Source organism: Gigantopelta aegis, chromosome 4 (assembly GCF_016097555.1).
Source record: "Gigantopelta aegis isolate Gae_Host chromosome 4, Gae_host_genome, whole genome shotgun sequence".
Classification (NCBI taxonomy): Eukaryota; Metazoa; Mollusca; class Gastropoda; order Neomphalida; family Peltospiridae; genus Gigantopelta; species Gigantopelta aegis.
Genome location: NC_054702.1, coordinates 94,970,654 through 94,986,795, shown reverse-complemented (window position 1 = coordinate 94,986,795; position 16,142 = coordinate 94,970,654). Strand labels below are relative to the sequence as shown.

The 16,142-nt window shown below is 31.8% G+C and overlaps 1 protein-coding gene across 7 annotated transcripts in view; it reads right to left on the bottom strand.

The window, feature by feature from the left end:
- LOC121371466 (nesprin-1-like) overlaps positions 1–16,142 on the bottom strand; it is a 191,958-nt gene that overhangs the window by 168,425 nt on the left and 7,391 nt on the right. For 5 of the 7 annotated variants that reach the window (XM_041497379.1, XM_041497381.1, XM_041497385.1 and 2 more), the window contains exons 9-20: positions 15,798–15,950; positions 14,434–14,598; positions 13,509–13,832; positions 12,531–12,581; positions 9,794–9,946; positions 8,509–8,673; positions 7,511–7,837; positions 6,656–6,808; positions 5,471–5,635; positions 4,222–4,230; positions 1,202–1,366; positions 219–377 (exon numbers count right to left, since the gene is read on the bottom strand). In XM_041497379.1, coding sequence (XP_041353313.1) covers positions 219–377; positions 1,202–1,366; positions 4,222–4,230; positions 5,471–5,635; positions 6,656–6,808; positions 7,511–7,837; positions 8,509–8,673; positions 9,794–9,946; positions 12,531–12,581; positions 13,509–13,832; positions 14,434–14,598; positions 15,798–15,950 — 1,989 coding nt within the window. The remainder of the gene's footprint in view (positions 1–218; positions 378–1,201; positions 1,367–4,221; positions 4,231–5,470; positions 5,636–6,655; positions 6,809–7,510; positions 7,838–8,508; positions 8,674–9,793; positions 9,947–12,530; positions 12,582–13,508; positions 13,833–14,433; positions 14,599–15,797; positions 15,951–16,142) is intronic. The other 2 variants (XM_041497380.1, XM_041497383.1) reach the window with 2 other exon arrangements.

Below are 16,142 nucleotides of genomic sequence, written 5' to 3'. Positions count from 1 at the left end.
GTTCTTTTTCAATGACATATTAGAGTATATTGCTTTTTTAATCATCAGCTACTGGATGTCAAACATTTGGTAATTGTGACATGTAGTTTTTAGAGAAAACCTGCTACATTTTTTCATCATCAACAAGAGATCTTTTATAAGCACTTTCCCACAGAAAGATCAGCACATACCAGTCTTTGATATACCTTAAGCATGAACATATTTCAATTTCAACAAACCTTTAATCTTTCGAGCTGTGACTGTTTTTCTTGCAGTGTAGACTTGAGGTCTGTGCTGCGGATTTTGTTCTCAGATTCCTTGAGCCAGTCGGCGCACTTCTCCTGCCAGGTCTCAAACTCCTTCCACTGAATCATGCAGCTCTCCAGGTCACTCTTTGTCTGTGTGATAAACAAATCTCTGTCTCAAACAACACATCTCAAGTTTCATCAGAATCTCAATCTTAAACCACAAACCAAATGAAGTAATTTTTGGAGAAGTGAGAAGAGCTAGGCAGAAGTGGTATAGAATGTCTATTGTGAAAAATAGTTATCTGTTATTAAAATCATAACTATAATAGCAATTTAGTATATGAACACCTACAGTAGTGTACATTTCCTATAGGATATGGGACTACTAACAATCCTGTATAATAAATGTTTTTAATGTCTGTATTAGACAGCTGTTGTATTAACAGCTTTTAAAATGTTGAATGTTCCACTTTATATATATATATACATTTAAGGGTCATTTTCCTCCAGAAATCTGCTTCATTACATTAAATGTTACTTCATCTTTAATAAAACAACCATCCCTTTCCTTTTCTTTTCAAATTGTTTTCTATAAAACCTGTCACATAACACATAACTCAAAACTGTTTCAATACAATTATAATTAAATTTTCTTTGTGGCTATACACTTTACGGCAATCTGATTGGTCCAGAGGTGCTTACTTTTTTTCATTCATATCTCGATGAACCAAAACAATTTAAGCCATGCCTGCTACCCCCCCCCCCCCCCCACCCCACCCCAACTGACTCGCGGGCTCATACAGTGTGCACATCGTTTTTTCGGTTCATACTTGCATGAACCAAAAAATAATTGCGGTCAATTCTTAATTACAAAAATAATAAAATTTATTACAGTACTTTAGCCAGGGTTGAAACGAAACCTTTCCTTTTTTTTTAGAACCTGTCACATAACACAAAAACGTATGATTAATTACCTTAGCCAGGGCTGAGATGAATGCCTCCCAGTCAGCACGCAGAGCATCAGTCTCACGGACGATTATTTCTTTCCCTTGTGGAGCCGTGTGCGGCAACACCTTCTCTGCCAGCACCACAACATTTTTAACCTTAGGCTCGCCCTCCATTCTGGTTGCAAGTATATCCTAAATAAAAAACAAAAAAATTAATTAACAAACAGAGGAATAAACCAGATACAATAAACATAAGCCACAAAAATCAATCAATAAACAGAAAATAAACCAGATACACATACCGGTACATAAACGGTAAAACTGTTTTTATAAATATTCTTAGTACAGTCTGCAACATGCTCTATAATATTTTCATAATTTATATACATATCTATGGCCAATAAAGTCTAAGGGTTTCAGCAAAGCTGTTGCGTGACCACAAATGGCCAAACATAAACTTAGTATGCCACAGTTTTTGAGTCTGGCAACTGCATTCAGGATAAGAAAAGCTCATTAGAATTCACTTGATAATTTAGTCATGAACTCTCACTGCATTATAAGCTTCAATACCTCTAGATATGTTAATCATGCATAAACAATTTTAATATTATGGAAACATGCATGCTTTTGCATTGTTTTTGTCACAACCAGCTGAAAGACCTGGTGCAAATAAATACGAGTATGTACATGCGATAACTGAAATGTTATTAAAACAGAATGCTAGTATTATATCACCAGTGTTCATATTTAGGGTATAAAACACCAAATCAAATATTACAGACACCAATAGTAACGTATGTGGCTAAACCTGCTACACACAGCATTTCATCAAACAACATATACACCTATACACCATGGATATAAACACTACCACCCTCACCCGTAAATCTTGTTTTAGTAATAACAGAAAGCCTCTTTGACTACCCTAGTTCCACACCACAATTGTCATCCTATTTTAAGTAGGACCCCACATGTTTCAAGTGCAATACTACCTGGTACTCTGAATCTAATTCAAGTTATATTGTAGGAATTTACTGGTCAGATATTTTATGATAATAAACACTGTCATATTTATCACCAATAGCAGAACTGGTAGCATTAACTGTGGAATGAAAGGTTGGGTGCACATCAAACCCAGTGAGATACTATTTGGTGTACTGCTACTAGTAGGTAGAAGGTGGAAGTTTTAGTTGGCTATCTGCTATTCATATTTACAATTATACCCCTCAGTGTGTCCAGTATGTATAGCCACATGTTTCTCAAACAGCCTCCTACTTTCAAAGATAATAAAAATTCCGATCACATTTTGATCATGAAAAATTAATCATTTCAATAAATTGTTTTTTTTAAAGACACACATCAATGTTGTTGTATTAAACTAACAAAAATATGTCTTTTCCAAAGAAATTATTTGTCAAAGATCCAGGTTGACTACATTTAACTTTTATTTACTTACAAATACATCTTTTTGAATAATGTGTTTTCACCATATATCATCTATACTTAGTGTATAAAGTAACATTAACATCATATAACTTCTGATGTGTATCAGTCTATTAATTCTAAATCAATATGGTGTATTTTCTTTACAAATTATTAAAGCTCTCTGTTACTAATATTTATCAATACGTCACACTATCACCATCTTACTAACTACAGATACATTTACATGAATATATTATATTTTTGACAAACAATAAAAATAATAAAGAGGAATAACAGGCTAACAAATAACTACTTTTGTATTATAGACTGTTTAGTATAAAAGTCAATATAGCTGGAGCTTGGTCACAAATTGTTGGTGCAAAAATATCAGTACTTTCTGAGTTTGTTCCATTCTCAAGCAAAGCAAAATCAAGTAATATAAATATATTTTTCTTAACATAAAAATTAATAGTGCACTTCAAATAAAGAAAAATAAATGAATAAAAATGCAAGCCTGTATTACAAATCTCAATTTATATCTTAACATTTTAAAAAACGGTTCAAAACAGCTGCAAATAAACGCCATGCAGCACACACAATTATTTATATATATAGCCAATCACAAAACAGAAAGCATGCTGTATTGTGTTTACTCTACAGTTGGTTACATATACACACACGTTTGCATGCAAACCTTGCAGAGGTTTTCTTGCTTCAAATGTACAACTGTGATAGTTAATTATAAAACTCTGAGAATATTTAGTTGCCAAACACCAATTCTGTATACAGTAAAGAAATTAGATATAATACACTGTTATTGTTGAAACTATTTTCTAAAAGACATATATTTTATATATCCCAGATAAACACCATAGTATTATTATTAAATTTCATCATATTTTATTAAGATCCAGAAATCACTAGAATTATATAAATAAAATAGAGAAATAATATTTGATTGTAGAGAATATTAGCTGAAAATGTATCATCAAAATTCATATAATCTGAAGCAAGAACAAAACAATATTTATCAAAATGTAAAATGTTAATTGTTGAACTGACATGTTTAAAACATTCCTTCAGGGTAAAAATACCCTACAGAAATCACAAATCTATACTGTATCATAAAAACAACATGTTATGTATTTACTAAATTGTGACAAATTTATTCATGTTAAAATTTGATAACCAGCATATGCTTAAGTCAAAAACATATTTATTCAAAATGAATAAAAAACACTACAAAGTATACAGTGTAATAAATAACTTCGATTCATACGACATATATTGAGGACATAAATGAATAACAAAAACTTAATTCCATTATTTAAAAGAACTAAATGTCGAACTAGAGAAAAATAAATAGGATCAACTACAGAAGTATTTATAGACACAAGGACAATGACTTTTTATTTCTGTGGTCAATTTTAAAATCACTTTTTGAAGTGTATTATTTGTTTCATCCTAGTTTAAATACATATTTCTGTTGAAAGAAATTGTAAAAGAATAATTTAACCGTGAAGGAATGTGTTCTAACATTCTAAAACTGGCAACTGCCGAATGAATGTCAAACTAGAAAGAAGCAAGTCGAAAGACAACGATAACAAACACTTAGCACTTACACAACGACGCTGTTCAGGAGAACAAAAGTAATAATTACTAAAGAATCTATTTAACACAATTAGAAGAGACACTAAAGTATAAATAAATTCACAGCTTACAGCATATATGTACTCATGGTTAAAAATAAATTAAACTTTTTATTATTAATTTTGATATAGATTTTAAAAGTATTTTAATGCTCGGTTTTTTCAATTTTAAATACATTTGTAATACTAAATTAACTCAACAATAGATGAATAAATTGGTTTTAAATGATTACAATTTGTTTTGAAGGAGTTTACATAAATGTAGAAATTACTGTATAGAATACATGCACTAGTGTAATCAGAAAAATCTAACTAAAATCTAGTTATTCAATTTTTATACAAATAATATTAACTACCATGGTTTTCCAAAACTAAACTCTATACTTTAGTATAAATGTCTTCTAATTTTGAAATTAAAACTTGAACATTTTTTGCAGGATTTTAAAAAAGCTCTCTGCTGATTTTAACTAAAATTGCACTTGATAAGTTAATATTTGCTAATTTAATAACATTTACATACCTAAACAAATACACTATAGAGTTTGGGGATTATACAGTTTCTATGATTAATATCAAAAACATATTAAGTTACTATTTTTGCTAATATTTGATTCAAAGATTACTACTATGAATATAGCACATTCATACTACTAACACATAAAAACTCATTAGATGCAAATACTAAACTGACATGCAATACCATAATACTATGCATATCAGCTGATCACACAAATGATGAATCTGTACCAACAGGTTCTTACCACAAAACAAAATGTTTCATTATAAAACCTCTTTAAAAAAAATTCTCAATGGGAAATTCAGCATATTTTTTTCCTGAATATAATGGGCAAGGAACTTACAACTTTATAGTCTCTATATTTATACAAGAATGTCTTATGATGGTGACAGAACTAAATATAACCTTAGTTAATGGGAGAGACATTCAATTTGCAAGGGAGGTAACTGATGGTTTTTTTTTCAATGAGATCAGTCCTGCATTCAATGGACACAGGTAATCTGTGGCATTACAAAATGGTTGCAAGCATAGCGCTGACACTTGATATTAAAGGAATGTGACAGAGCAAGAACCAATCAAATCCGTAACATGTGCTGATGAAAAAACAAAAACAACCCAGGTATTATAACCCAGAAAACCGAACAAATAATTTAACAAATACACCCCCCCCCCTCCAGAAAATAACAGATGAATAATTAACTGTACCTGGATTTTGTCCAGTCTACTCTGAATGGCGTGTCGGTCTCCAGACACGTCCGAGCAGACGGAGAGTTTCTCACGGATGCTGTTGAGCCAGTCAACGCAGGAGTTGTATGCATCGTTGTACTGTTGGTGGTCAGCCACAAACACCTCGTACTGCTGCACACGGTCCTGTAACAAGCCAGCACATTGTCATTATTAGTAATAAATCCTAAAAAAGCAAATATTCTAAGAGTATTTTCATTAAACATGCAAATGGGTTGAATGATAAACAATCTGATTAAAATCAGCTCTACTGGTCTACCAGTAGATCTAATAGCACTGCGTGGACTCCCATGTCCAGGTGACATTTCATTTATAAATAACAATTTAAATATCAACCAATTACACTTCGCCTTTTATAGCGTTATTCAGGAGCATAAAAATTCTAAAAATATTGGGCAAGACTATTTATGCAATAGGTGAACTTGTTGGTCTATTTCAACATTAACAAACTGGGGGGAAAGGTGCAGTAATAAACTCTGGATTGTATACTAGTATAAACAGATTTTATGGCTATACCATAATGGTTTTGTTTTTCGTCTAAACACATTTTATATAAAATTTTATATTGAAATTAGTTTTCGGCATACATCGTAATTCACTTGAATCATTTCATATAACCTCGGCATAATCCCGAATGTTTTCAAATTCTTTTCAAATCACTGACATGATTTTACAAGTAATGTTTTGATTGGTCGAATGAAAGGCCAACTGGATATGAGCTCCAACAGGGTGCTATTAGATCCACAGGTAATAGTAATTAACCAGTGGAGCTATTTTAATGATTGAATGATAAATAGTTTATATTTCCAAATATGTTTTACAGAATAAAGTGATAAACTTATGCATAAAGGTGTAACTGCTGCAGTTAATGATTTAGAAAATAAGAAAATCTGATCTGCAGGGACATTTTTAAAGTTTATTTAAATGTTCTACCGACTGGAAGGCTATATAAATCTTGCAAAAAAGACAACTCTTGCAAGATAGAGCCTGGTAAAAAGAGTAACAAACAGAGTATTCTTTCACAAAATATATATTATCCCCAAAAATTACTATACCTTAAGATCAAGTATGCCTAAATTTACCCCATTATGTAGGTCGTCATCACTATTTGAAAGGACAAATTGATACCTTTTTTCATGAACATACCTTAGCAGCAATGCAGAGTTTCTGATAGCGAGTGCCAGTCCCGGAGATGAAGCGCGACAGTTCCGGGTTGTTGCTGCTCTGAACAAGAGACTGAGCCTTGTCACTGATGCTGTCTATCACTCGCTGGTATGACAACACATCCTGGTGCAGAGCCTAAAACAAACATTTATCATTCAGTTATAATGGAAACAGATAAATCTAACATTGGACACCTCGTACAAAAATAAGAAAATTATCTCAAAAATGAAAATTAGTAATGGGTTTCTCTCAAAATAAATTCAAAGTGATTTGATCTAAATAATATTTAAAAAATACTGGTTATCAGGGTATGTTTCTTTTTGAACTATCAACCAGCTAGCCTGTATTTGCAAGTTGACACTGAATTGTTTGCTAAACCTGAATGTAACAGTTTAGAGCCATCAGTGTAGGAGGAGGATATGAGTTGTGGGTGGAGATGGGTGTGGTGATGGTAGGTAGTCCATCACATTAAAATAACTAAAAAAGAACCAAACAGCCTCTGCAATTCAATTATCTACAAGGGTAGCCTTTCTCGAAGTAGCTCATTGATCATTAGTTATTATATTAAATCAGTAGAACTGTAGACTGAATTTGAAAGGCAACATATAGCAGCCTTAGATACATGTTACTATTGTCTTCCATGAGATTTGTTTATGGGATTTCTTTTGCTGGTAATACTCTCTACAGCTATAGTTGTTTGTAACCTTAAAGTTGTGTAGTTGTGATTTGGTCTCAAAGGTGATATATAATTATATCAATTTTAGTTGTATGTTACTACTGTTGTCCATGAGATTTGTTTTGCTGGTAATACACCCTACAGCCTTCATTCTAACTAACCTTATAGTTGTGTAGTTGTGATTTCTTCTCCTCCAGCGTGGACCTGAGCGGAGTGGTCCCCTCCAGCTGAGTCTCCATCTCTCTGAGCCAGTTCTCCACCTGGCTGTAGCTGTCATCAAATGACGTCCACTGCACGAGAGACACCTCTAGCCTGCGCTGGACGGCAGAGAGGTCATCAAACAGAGACTCCCAGTCCAGCTTCAGCTTGCGCAGGTCCTGTCTGGTGCTCTCTCTGCCTTCTGGCGCAGAGTTAGGGTACAGCTTCTCTCCTGCCTCAACAACTTGGCTTAGCTTAGCGAAGCCCGCATCACGATCGCGAAGAAGATCCTGCAAGCAATTCACAGCAGAATTTATAACACATTCGGTTTAAAACAAGCATTGTGTGAGTACTGCTAAAGCACTACATATCCCCATTACCAGGCTCAAAATATTTTCATGTCTATTATGTTTAAGGGCCATAACTCTGATCTTGATCTGTACATGATAAAGCTATATAGAAAATGTCCGCTCAATATCTTGAGACATTGCTAGAAAAAAAGTTCAGAAAGCTGTATGTAAGACAGATGGACAGACCGACTGAGATGAAACCTATAGACCCTCAAGTTGGACTGGTAGGGGACTAATAAATGATCCTATAAATATCATGGGATACATGCTTCAATTCTGTGATATGAAACATTCATAAGTCAGTACCAGTGTTTGAATGCTTTAGGTTATAATTAAAGAAAAATGGGCAACTCATTTCCTAAAAGTTTCACAGCCCATGCACATGGATATACGGTTTATTTGGTAAAAATTGTAAGAATATTATGATCTAACTATATCAGTTTCACCTGATAACTAGCATAATCTTTTCATTGTTAAACATTCTTATCGTGTTTCTTGTCTTTTCTTTTCTATTCGAAAATATAATTATAATTTTTCCCATTTGTCTTATTGAGAAATATATTTGTATAAAGTTGCTATAATCAGTCACTTGTGTAATATAATTGACAAACCTGAGCTTTCTCCAACCTTTCCTCCAGTTCAGCTCGGGACCCACTCGCATCGGAACATTCAGCGAACTTCGCTTTAGCCTTAGCCAGCCATTGAGAACAGTTGTTGAACTTCTCCTTGAACAGCTTGTGGTCTTCCACATTCTGCTCACATTTCTTTATGTTGCTCTAAAATAGAACAATTAAAATAATGAAACAGTTAAGGAAGGAAGTAAATGCTTCATTTAATGATGCACTCAACACATTTTATTGACAGTTATATGGTGTCAGACATATGGTTAAGGACCACACAGATATTGAAAGAGGAAACCCGATGTCGCCACTTCATGGGCTACTCTTTTCAATTAGCAGCAAGGGATCTTTATTAGCACCATCCTACAAACAAGATAGTACATACCACGGCCTTTGTTACACCAGTTGTGGAGCACTGGCTGGAACAAGAAATTGCCCAATGGGCCCACCAACGGGGAATGATCCTAGACTGACCACACATAAAGCGAGCGCTTTACCACTGGGCTACATCCCGCCCCTCCACATGTTTCGATATTAGGGCTAAAACAGAACTGATCATACGGGAAGGTGAGGTGATATAATTATAATTTTATACCTGTTGGGTGTGCTACAATTTTGTCTTTATAATCTCATTAATTTAGGCCCAACATATTTTTTTGGCAAAGTAACATTATTTAAAACAGCTGCATATCGATATTCGAAAATTTATTTCAAGTTATTATAATCTAATTAAAGGATTAACATTTAAGTGGTTTGAGGTGAAATGTTTGTAAGCCAACATATTTGGACTAAATTTGGCTAATGATTATTATGGATATACATATCACCTTGACTTTCATGCTATCTAAAGCCCTTCTATGCTTACTTGATTTAAATAAAATATCTTATTGTCAGTGGTGGGTATACAAAATGATTGCCTCCTCCTACCATATATGATTAACTGTGGAACAGCCCTTAGAAAAAAAGCATATCTGTACTAATGTCTCATGAGAAAATTAATCTTGTTTCACAAACCTACTAACTGTCCCGTTTTTTCATTAGCAGTGGTAGATCTAAGGGGGGCCCGATTTATCCCCAAAAGTTTTTAATTTTTACTTTGGAGAATCCAATGAATCCCTTCAGGAACGTTTGTGCCTTCAGCTACATGTTATGGTGGACCCCCCCTTAATGGATTTTTTGGATCTGCCACTGGTTAGTTATTAATTTCACTTTTCCTTTATCACAAATTTTGTCATTTCCGAAGGTACATAACATAATGACATATAAGTAATATTACCTTAGCAGCTGTAAGCAAAGTCTGGTATCGTGCTGCTAGCTGGGATGCAAAATTGCCGACACGTGCCTCCCCAGTCAACTGCTGTAAAGTCTGAGCTTCGTCAGTGAATTTATCTATGTCATGCTGGCGATTTCGAAGATCTTGGTGAAAATCCTATTACAAAATAAAACCAAATAAGTACAATTTTCTTCTGTTTATGGCACACCTATATAGTCAGAATTATTAGCTGTTTTAAACATCATACCTCTCTGTTATTTGTAGCTCCTATATTGATACACCATTTTGGTTCACAGGGTATAGTTATTTGCTGTAGTCTGGTCCATAATTTTATTTATTTTATTTTGCAAAATAATTATACAAAGGAAGAACCCCAGAGCACCTCCTAAAATATGGCTGTTGGGAAGGGGAACCATGAAATGTAAACAAAAATAATTTTAGATAACTAAATCTTAAAATATTGTTTAAATTTTTATACATCCCATACTGATAATTATGTCATTTTATATTCAACAATATGGCCAATTTATCTTCCTTTTTTCCTTATAATAAAACATATTAACATGTAAGACAATAAACAATTATTTATTCAATAAACCTTATCAAGCTTACAGTGCTGAAAAAGCAACAGTAGCATGTACATTTATTCACAATTCTGGAAGTCTTGTCCAAGCTGAAAAAATGCTTATTTATCATAGCAAACCAGAATACCATTTGTCTAAGACAAAAGCCTTGAACTCTGAAAATTCAGTTCTACAAGCCTAACTAATGCTTAAGTGCAAAACAAACCTTACCCTAACAAGCAAACATTTTAATCACCTCCATTTCCACATGCATATATAAATAGATATATCCTTTTACAAACATAGAGATCTGTGCTAAATCTAATGTGCTTTAAAGTAAGAATTAATTCTTAAATGATGCATAATAAAAACAAATTAAAAAAGCAGTACTGTATGAGACTACATTATGAATTAACACATTCAGGCAATACCCACAAACACTAAACAGCACTGACTGGTGAAATTGTACAGACAAAACATTCAGTAGTCAGATCTGGTTAATTTACGAAGTTTGTTTTCCAAAAGCAATCCATGCTAACTTGCTTTTTCTCAATTGTATGCAATATTAAATTAATTCAAACTACCACCATTTATTTAATGAAATAAGCACTTATAGTAATTTGGCAGGGTATTAATAAAAATAGTTTTTAAAAAGATCCCAGTAATTAATATAGATCAAATGATATTTAATATTTGACACCCATCCCCAACTAACGTCCCCAAAATGTCAGACTTATGGAATTATACATTTTATAATTTTAATAGATTATTAAATAAGAATTCTAGGTAAATAATGTAAAAACTGTAGTTTTAAAACATGTCGTTCACATAAGTTGCAAACCTTTGTTATGATTGAATAGCACGCATGAAAACTATGATGAAATTTAAGCATTAACTGATCATATCTTGTGCTCAATTAGGCAACAGCATTAATTCAAAATAATGCAAAATGTGATTTTAGAAAAGAACAAAATTTTTAAAATATAAAATTAATGATATAAAGTGAATGCAAAAGAGAAATAAAAACTATTTATTGTCAAGATTTGTCATGTGAGTCTGTGCATTTCTCATTAGGATGATTCACTGCCAGAAAAAAGATTTAAAAAGAAACCAAATTTCATTTCTAAAGATTAAAACAAGAAATCAAATTTCATTTCTATCCTATAACAATAATAAAGATGTAACTATGCCATGTTCTAACATTGAAAGCAATCAGTCTTTATGGATGGGGACATGCTTAACTTTAACCAGCTCATAACACTTGCATACAACTTTCCACCCAATTAAGAGGTTTAAACAAGAATAACAATTAACAAGGCAACCATGACACACTTATTCCAACTCATGCAAAGTTGAGAAATATACTATTGTTAATGAATGTGATGCTCTGAAAGAAGATGGAAACACAGGTAAAAGGGGTACAGGAAGTACTAGTCTGCTCACCAAATACTAGGTAAAATTCAGAAGTTAAAAAATATAACCACTAGTCCAGTGGATGACCTCCTTTTTCTCACTATACAAATAAAGCAAGTTCAATTCAAAGCTAAAATGGCACATGTCCCACCAGGTTTTATTTCTTCTTAAGAGTTCATATTTAAATTTCATCAAATAAAAATGTATCAGTGTTTTTTTAGTGATTATCCTAACTTTCCTGCATGTTTCATTAATTAAAAATAACACTATTATTTGCTTGCATCACAAGATGCCATGTCATCAGCGAGTATATGTTTATAAACATTCCATTATATTATTATTGAGGTATGCTAAGACCTACTACCACTTACACTTCCTCTTTCTCTCAGAATGGTGCACTTTCACCTTATGCATCAGACGAAAAAATCCACTACCGCCCCCCCCTCCCCCTCAAATGTTTTTTTATATAAGCAGATCATTTTTGTTTAATCTTTTGTTTAAAAAAACAACAACTTTTTATTGTTTTTTTTCTTTCAAGATGTTTCTTCAGAGAATTACACTGATTACAATGAAACCACTTTATTTAAGCTAAATATGGATTTATGTTCATAGATTTAATTATTGTTAATTGTTTAATAATATATGTCCCCAGCTCTTTCTCCTGACCACATAATACTCTGACCATGCAGCAAGAAGGGCATTCCCCATCCACATGCTAAGCTCTCCTAAAACATGGTGTGAGACCACCTTAAACAACAGCTTACATCAACTTCACTAATCATGATGTCCTGGTGCACTATCTCCTCATACAGTGCCTGAATGGGTGAACAACATGTGTATAAAACAGTGCCATAACATGCCACTTACAGCAAACACAAAAATAAAACAGAGATTTAAAAAAAAGAAAACAATAAATACATAATTATCTTAGTCAAATTTAACTCTTTGCTTGGGTCAGTAAGCTGACAGAAATAATAAATCTTAGTTACAATTTTCAATTTTCAATTTTCAAGCACGTTCAACTAAATAGTTTGAAGCATAGTAAAGATAGATAACTATACATATCAGTGAAGTAAAGAGTATAAAGGCAGCTATCCGTTTGTTGCAGAAGCAATTTTTTGTTTTGTAATTACTAGTAATGCAACATCTTAAAAATTCACTTTCATTTTGATTACATTAAGTTTGTTTTATTTTCAGACTTTAATCTGATAGGCTACTTATATTTGTTGGGTGGTTTAGAATTTGTTTATTTTAAACATGTTTGTTTGAACAACAATTCAATAGGATGAGATATTTTGAAATGCAAATTCATAATTGTCTGTAATTTTTTGTTGCAATGAACTTTGTCAAAATTAAAATGGAAAATTACATCAGTGTGTGACAGAAATAAATTAAGTAAAGCTTTAGTCAGAAAGCAAAGAGTTAAATTTAGACTAGCAAGAAAATATTAAATATTCTGCAATTAATTCAGCGGATGAACTACATTCCACTCAGACTCTAAGACTGAATGAAACAATAATCTTAGAAACATTATTTCTGAAAACTTTAAAAAAAATACTAGTAGCTAAAAATACAATCATTATTTAACCATTTATACTGAAATTTGAAGATAAAAACACTTTTTGAAATTGTAATATATATCTATAAAAATATACCTTGAGATGTTAACATTTTACAGAGTATTAGGTAAAAATAAAGAGCAAACTACCACATTTGTTACAAAAACAAAAATCAGTTATTACCTGATACCATGTGAGCTGTTCGCGTTTTTCCTCCAGGGTTGATTTTAGTGGCACTTCCTTGACCTTCTTCTCCATGTCCTTGATCCAGCCAGCCACCTTGTCGTAGTTCTCCTCGTAGATGATCCAGTAGTGCAGTGCCTGCTCAAGGTTGTCCTTCAGGGAGTTCAGTTTCTGGGTGTAGTCCTCCCAGTCGAGGTGCAGGACATCCACCTCCTGCTGGATAGACTGGCGACCCTTCAGTGCGGTCGTGTTCATCGTCGCTTCAGCATTTTCCTCACACTCTTTGATCTTACTCATGCCATCGGGTAGAGATGTGTTCAGCTCCTGCAACCATATTAAAATTTAGAACGTAAAACAATTCATTCAGTATAAATTGCATGTGGGGTTTTGTGGATTATACACCTACTGTTAACTGAAATACACAGACATGCAAATATATATTGCTTACAATTGATGTTTCTTATCATTCATTGATTAATGCAAGCATGCATGCTGTGATGACACATATAAAGAAGTAACCTTAAATCTTTTGATTACCATTTATTTACAAAATGCAAAACATATACAAACATATGATTGCTGTTATATTTATTATTATTGCTTTTATTAATCAGCATCATCATGAATGCATTCATGTAAAAATATTTTTACTGATTTTCAAAATACTACTTTCATTTCAACTGCTGATGATTAAAATATAAGGCTCCAAACTGATGACATTTGTCTGTATATTTTATGTTCCTGTCTGTGAATGACTATCTAATGTGTATACCCAGTGGGATTTAATATCTATTTTGTCTTTACAATATTGAAACCTTTATTGTTACTGACAAGAAAAACAGATTATATGACATACATGAAGTCCATCTATCTTACTACCAATGTTGTAAACCTTTACTCTTACTGAAATAGAAATGCAACTCACGTGAAGTCTATCGAGTTTGTTCTGTATGGTCTGTCTGTCTCCAGACGTGTCAGCACACATGGTCTGTTTGTCCTTCATCTGAGTCATCCAATCGACCGCCGCGTGCAGGGCGTCCTGGTACTGCTGGTGGAACAACACGTGCTGCTCAGACTTGCTGATCAGGGCCTGCAATATGTATAATTAACACTTCAAAATACATGCAGGGACACTTTTTAAGGTCCTCAATTTAAAACATACAAAAATCTATTTAAAATATATAAAAATCAATTTAAAGTATTTAAAAATCAATTTAAAAAATATAAAAAATCTATTTAAAATATATAAAAATCAATTCAATTTAAAATATATAAAAATCAATTTAAAATATATAAAATCAATTTTAAATATATAAAAATATATAAAAAATCTATTTAAAATATATAAAAATCAATTCAATTTAAAATATATAAAAATCAATTTAAAATATATAAAACTAAATTTAAAATATATAAAAATATATAAAAATCTATTTCATTTAAAATATATAAAAACAAATTTAAAATATATAAATGATGAATTGATCTTCTTCATAAAGCTGAAAATGCTGAAGCTGCCAAAGATCTTTTATAAACATTTCAGATTAAATTTAAATATTATACTTTGTAAAAACTGTTTTATGTTGAAAAATCACATTCTTTAATTTTCCTATTTCAGTAGACATTATAGACCAAACAAACAAACCTTGTTCAAAATTTAAAACATACAAAAATCTATTTAAAATATATAAAAATCAATTTAAAGTATTTAAAAAATATAAAAAATCAATTTAAAATATATAAAAATCAATTCAATTTAAAATATATAAAAATCAATTTTAAATATATAAAAATCAATTTAATTTAAAATATATAAAAACAAATTTAAAATATATAAATGATGAATTGATCTTCTTCATAAAGCTGAAAATGCTGAAGCTGCCAAAGATCTTTTATAAACATTTCAGATTAAATTTAAATATTATACTTTGTAAAAACTGTTTTATGTTGAAAAATCACATTCTTTAATTTTCCTATTTCAGTAGACATTATAGACCAAACAAACAAACCTTGTTCAAAAACGACTCAAATAAATACAAAATATTTACACCACATTCTATTTTAATACTTTCTTTTAATAACAACAACAACTGTATCAATGGCAATTATGGCTTATTTATTACTGAAAATGCTCAATTTGTAATATTTTTGGTAAATTAATTTGACACAATGGTGATAATTATTTCATTTATTTAAGTTCAGCTGTTGAATTTCACGATTTGTTTTAATCTCTTCATCAGCACAGAAACAAAACTTCCACAAAACCTTGTCTCGTAATAAAGATCTTACTTTGGCATCCATGGTGAGTTTTTCGTATCTCGAGTTGACACTGGTTATGAAGGACGCGACGTCGGCATTGGCAGTGGTTTGTAGAACACCCTGGGCCTTCTCAACCACCGAGTCGATCAAGCGCTGGTGAGAGTGGATGTCTTGTAGCAGAGACTGTCAAAGATAAACACATTTTTAAAGAGAATCTCATACAGTTTATTAGAACATGTTTTTTTTATATACATCACAATAGAAAATAAAAGACATTTTCTACATTCAATAAATATTAATTTATTATAATACTAATATTAATTATAATAATATATTTGATTAGTTATTGTATTAATTCATGTATATTCATTTTAT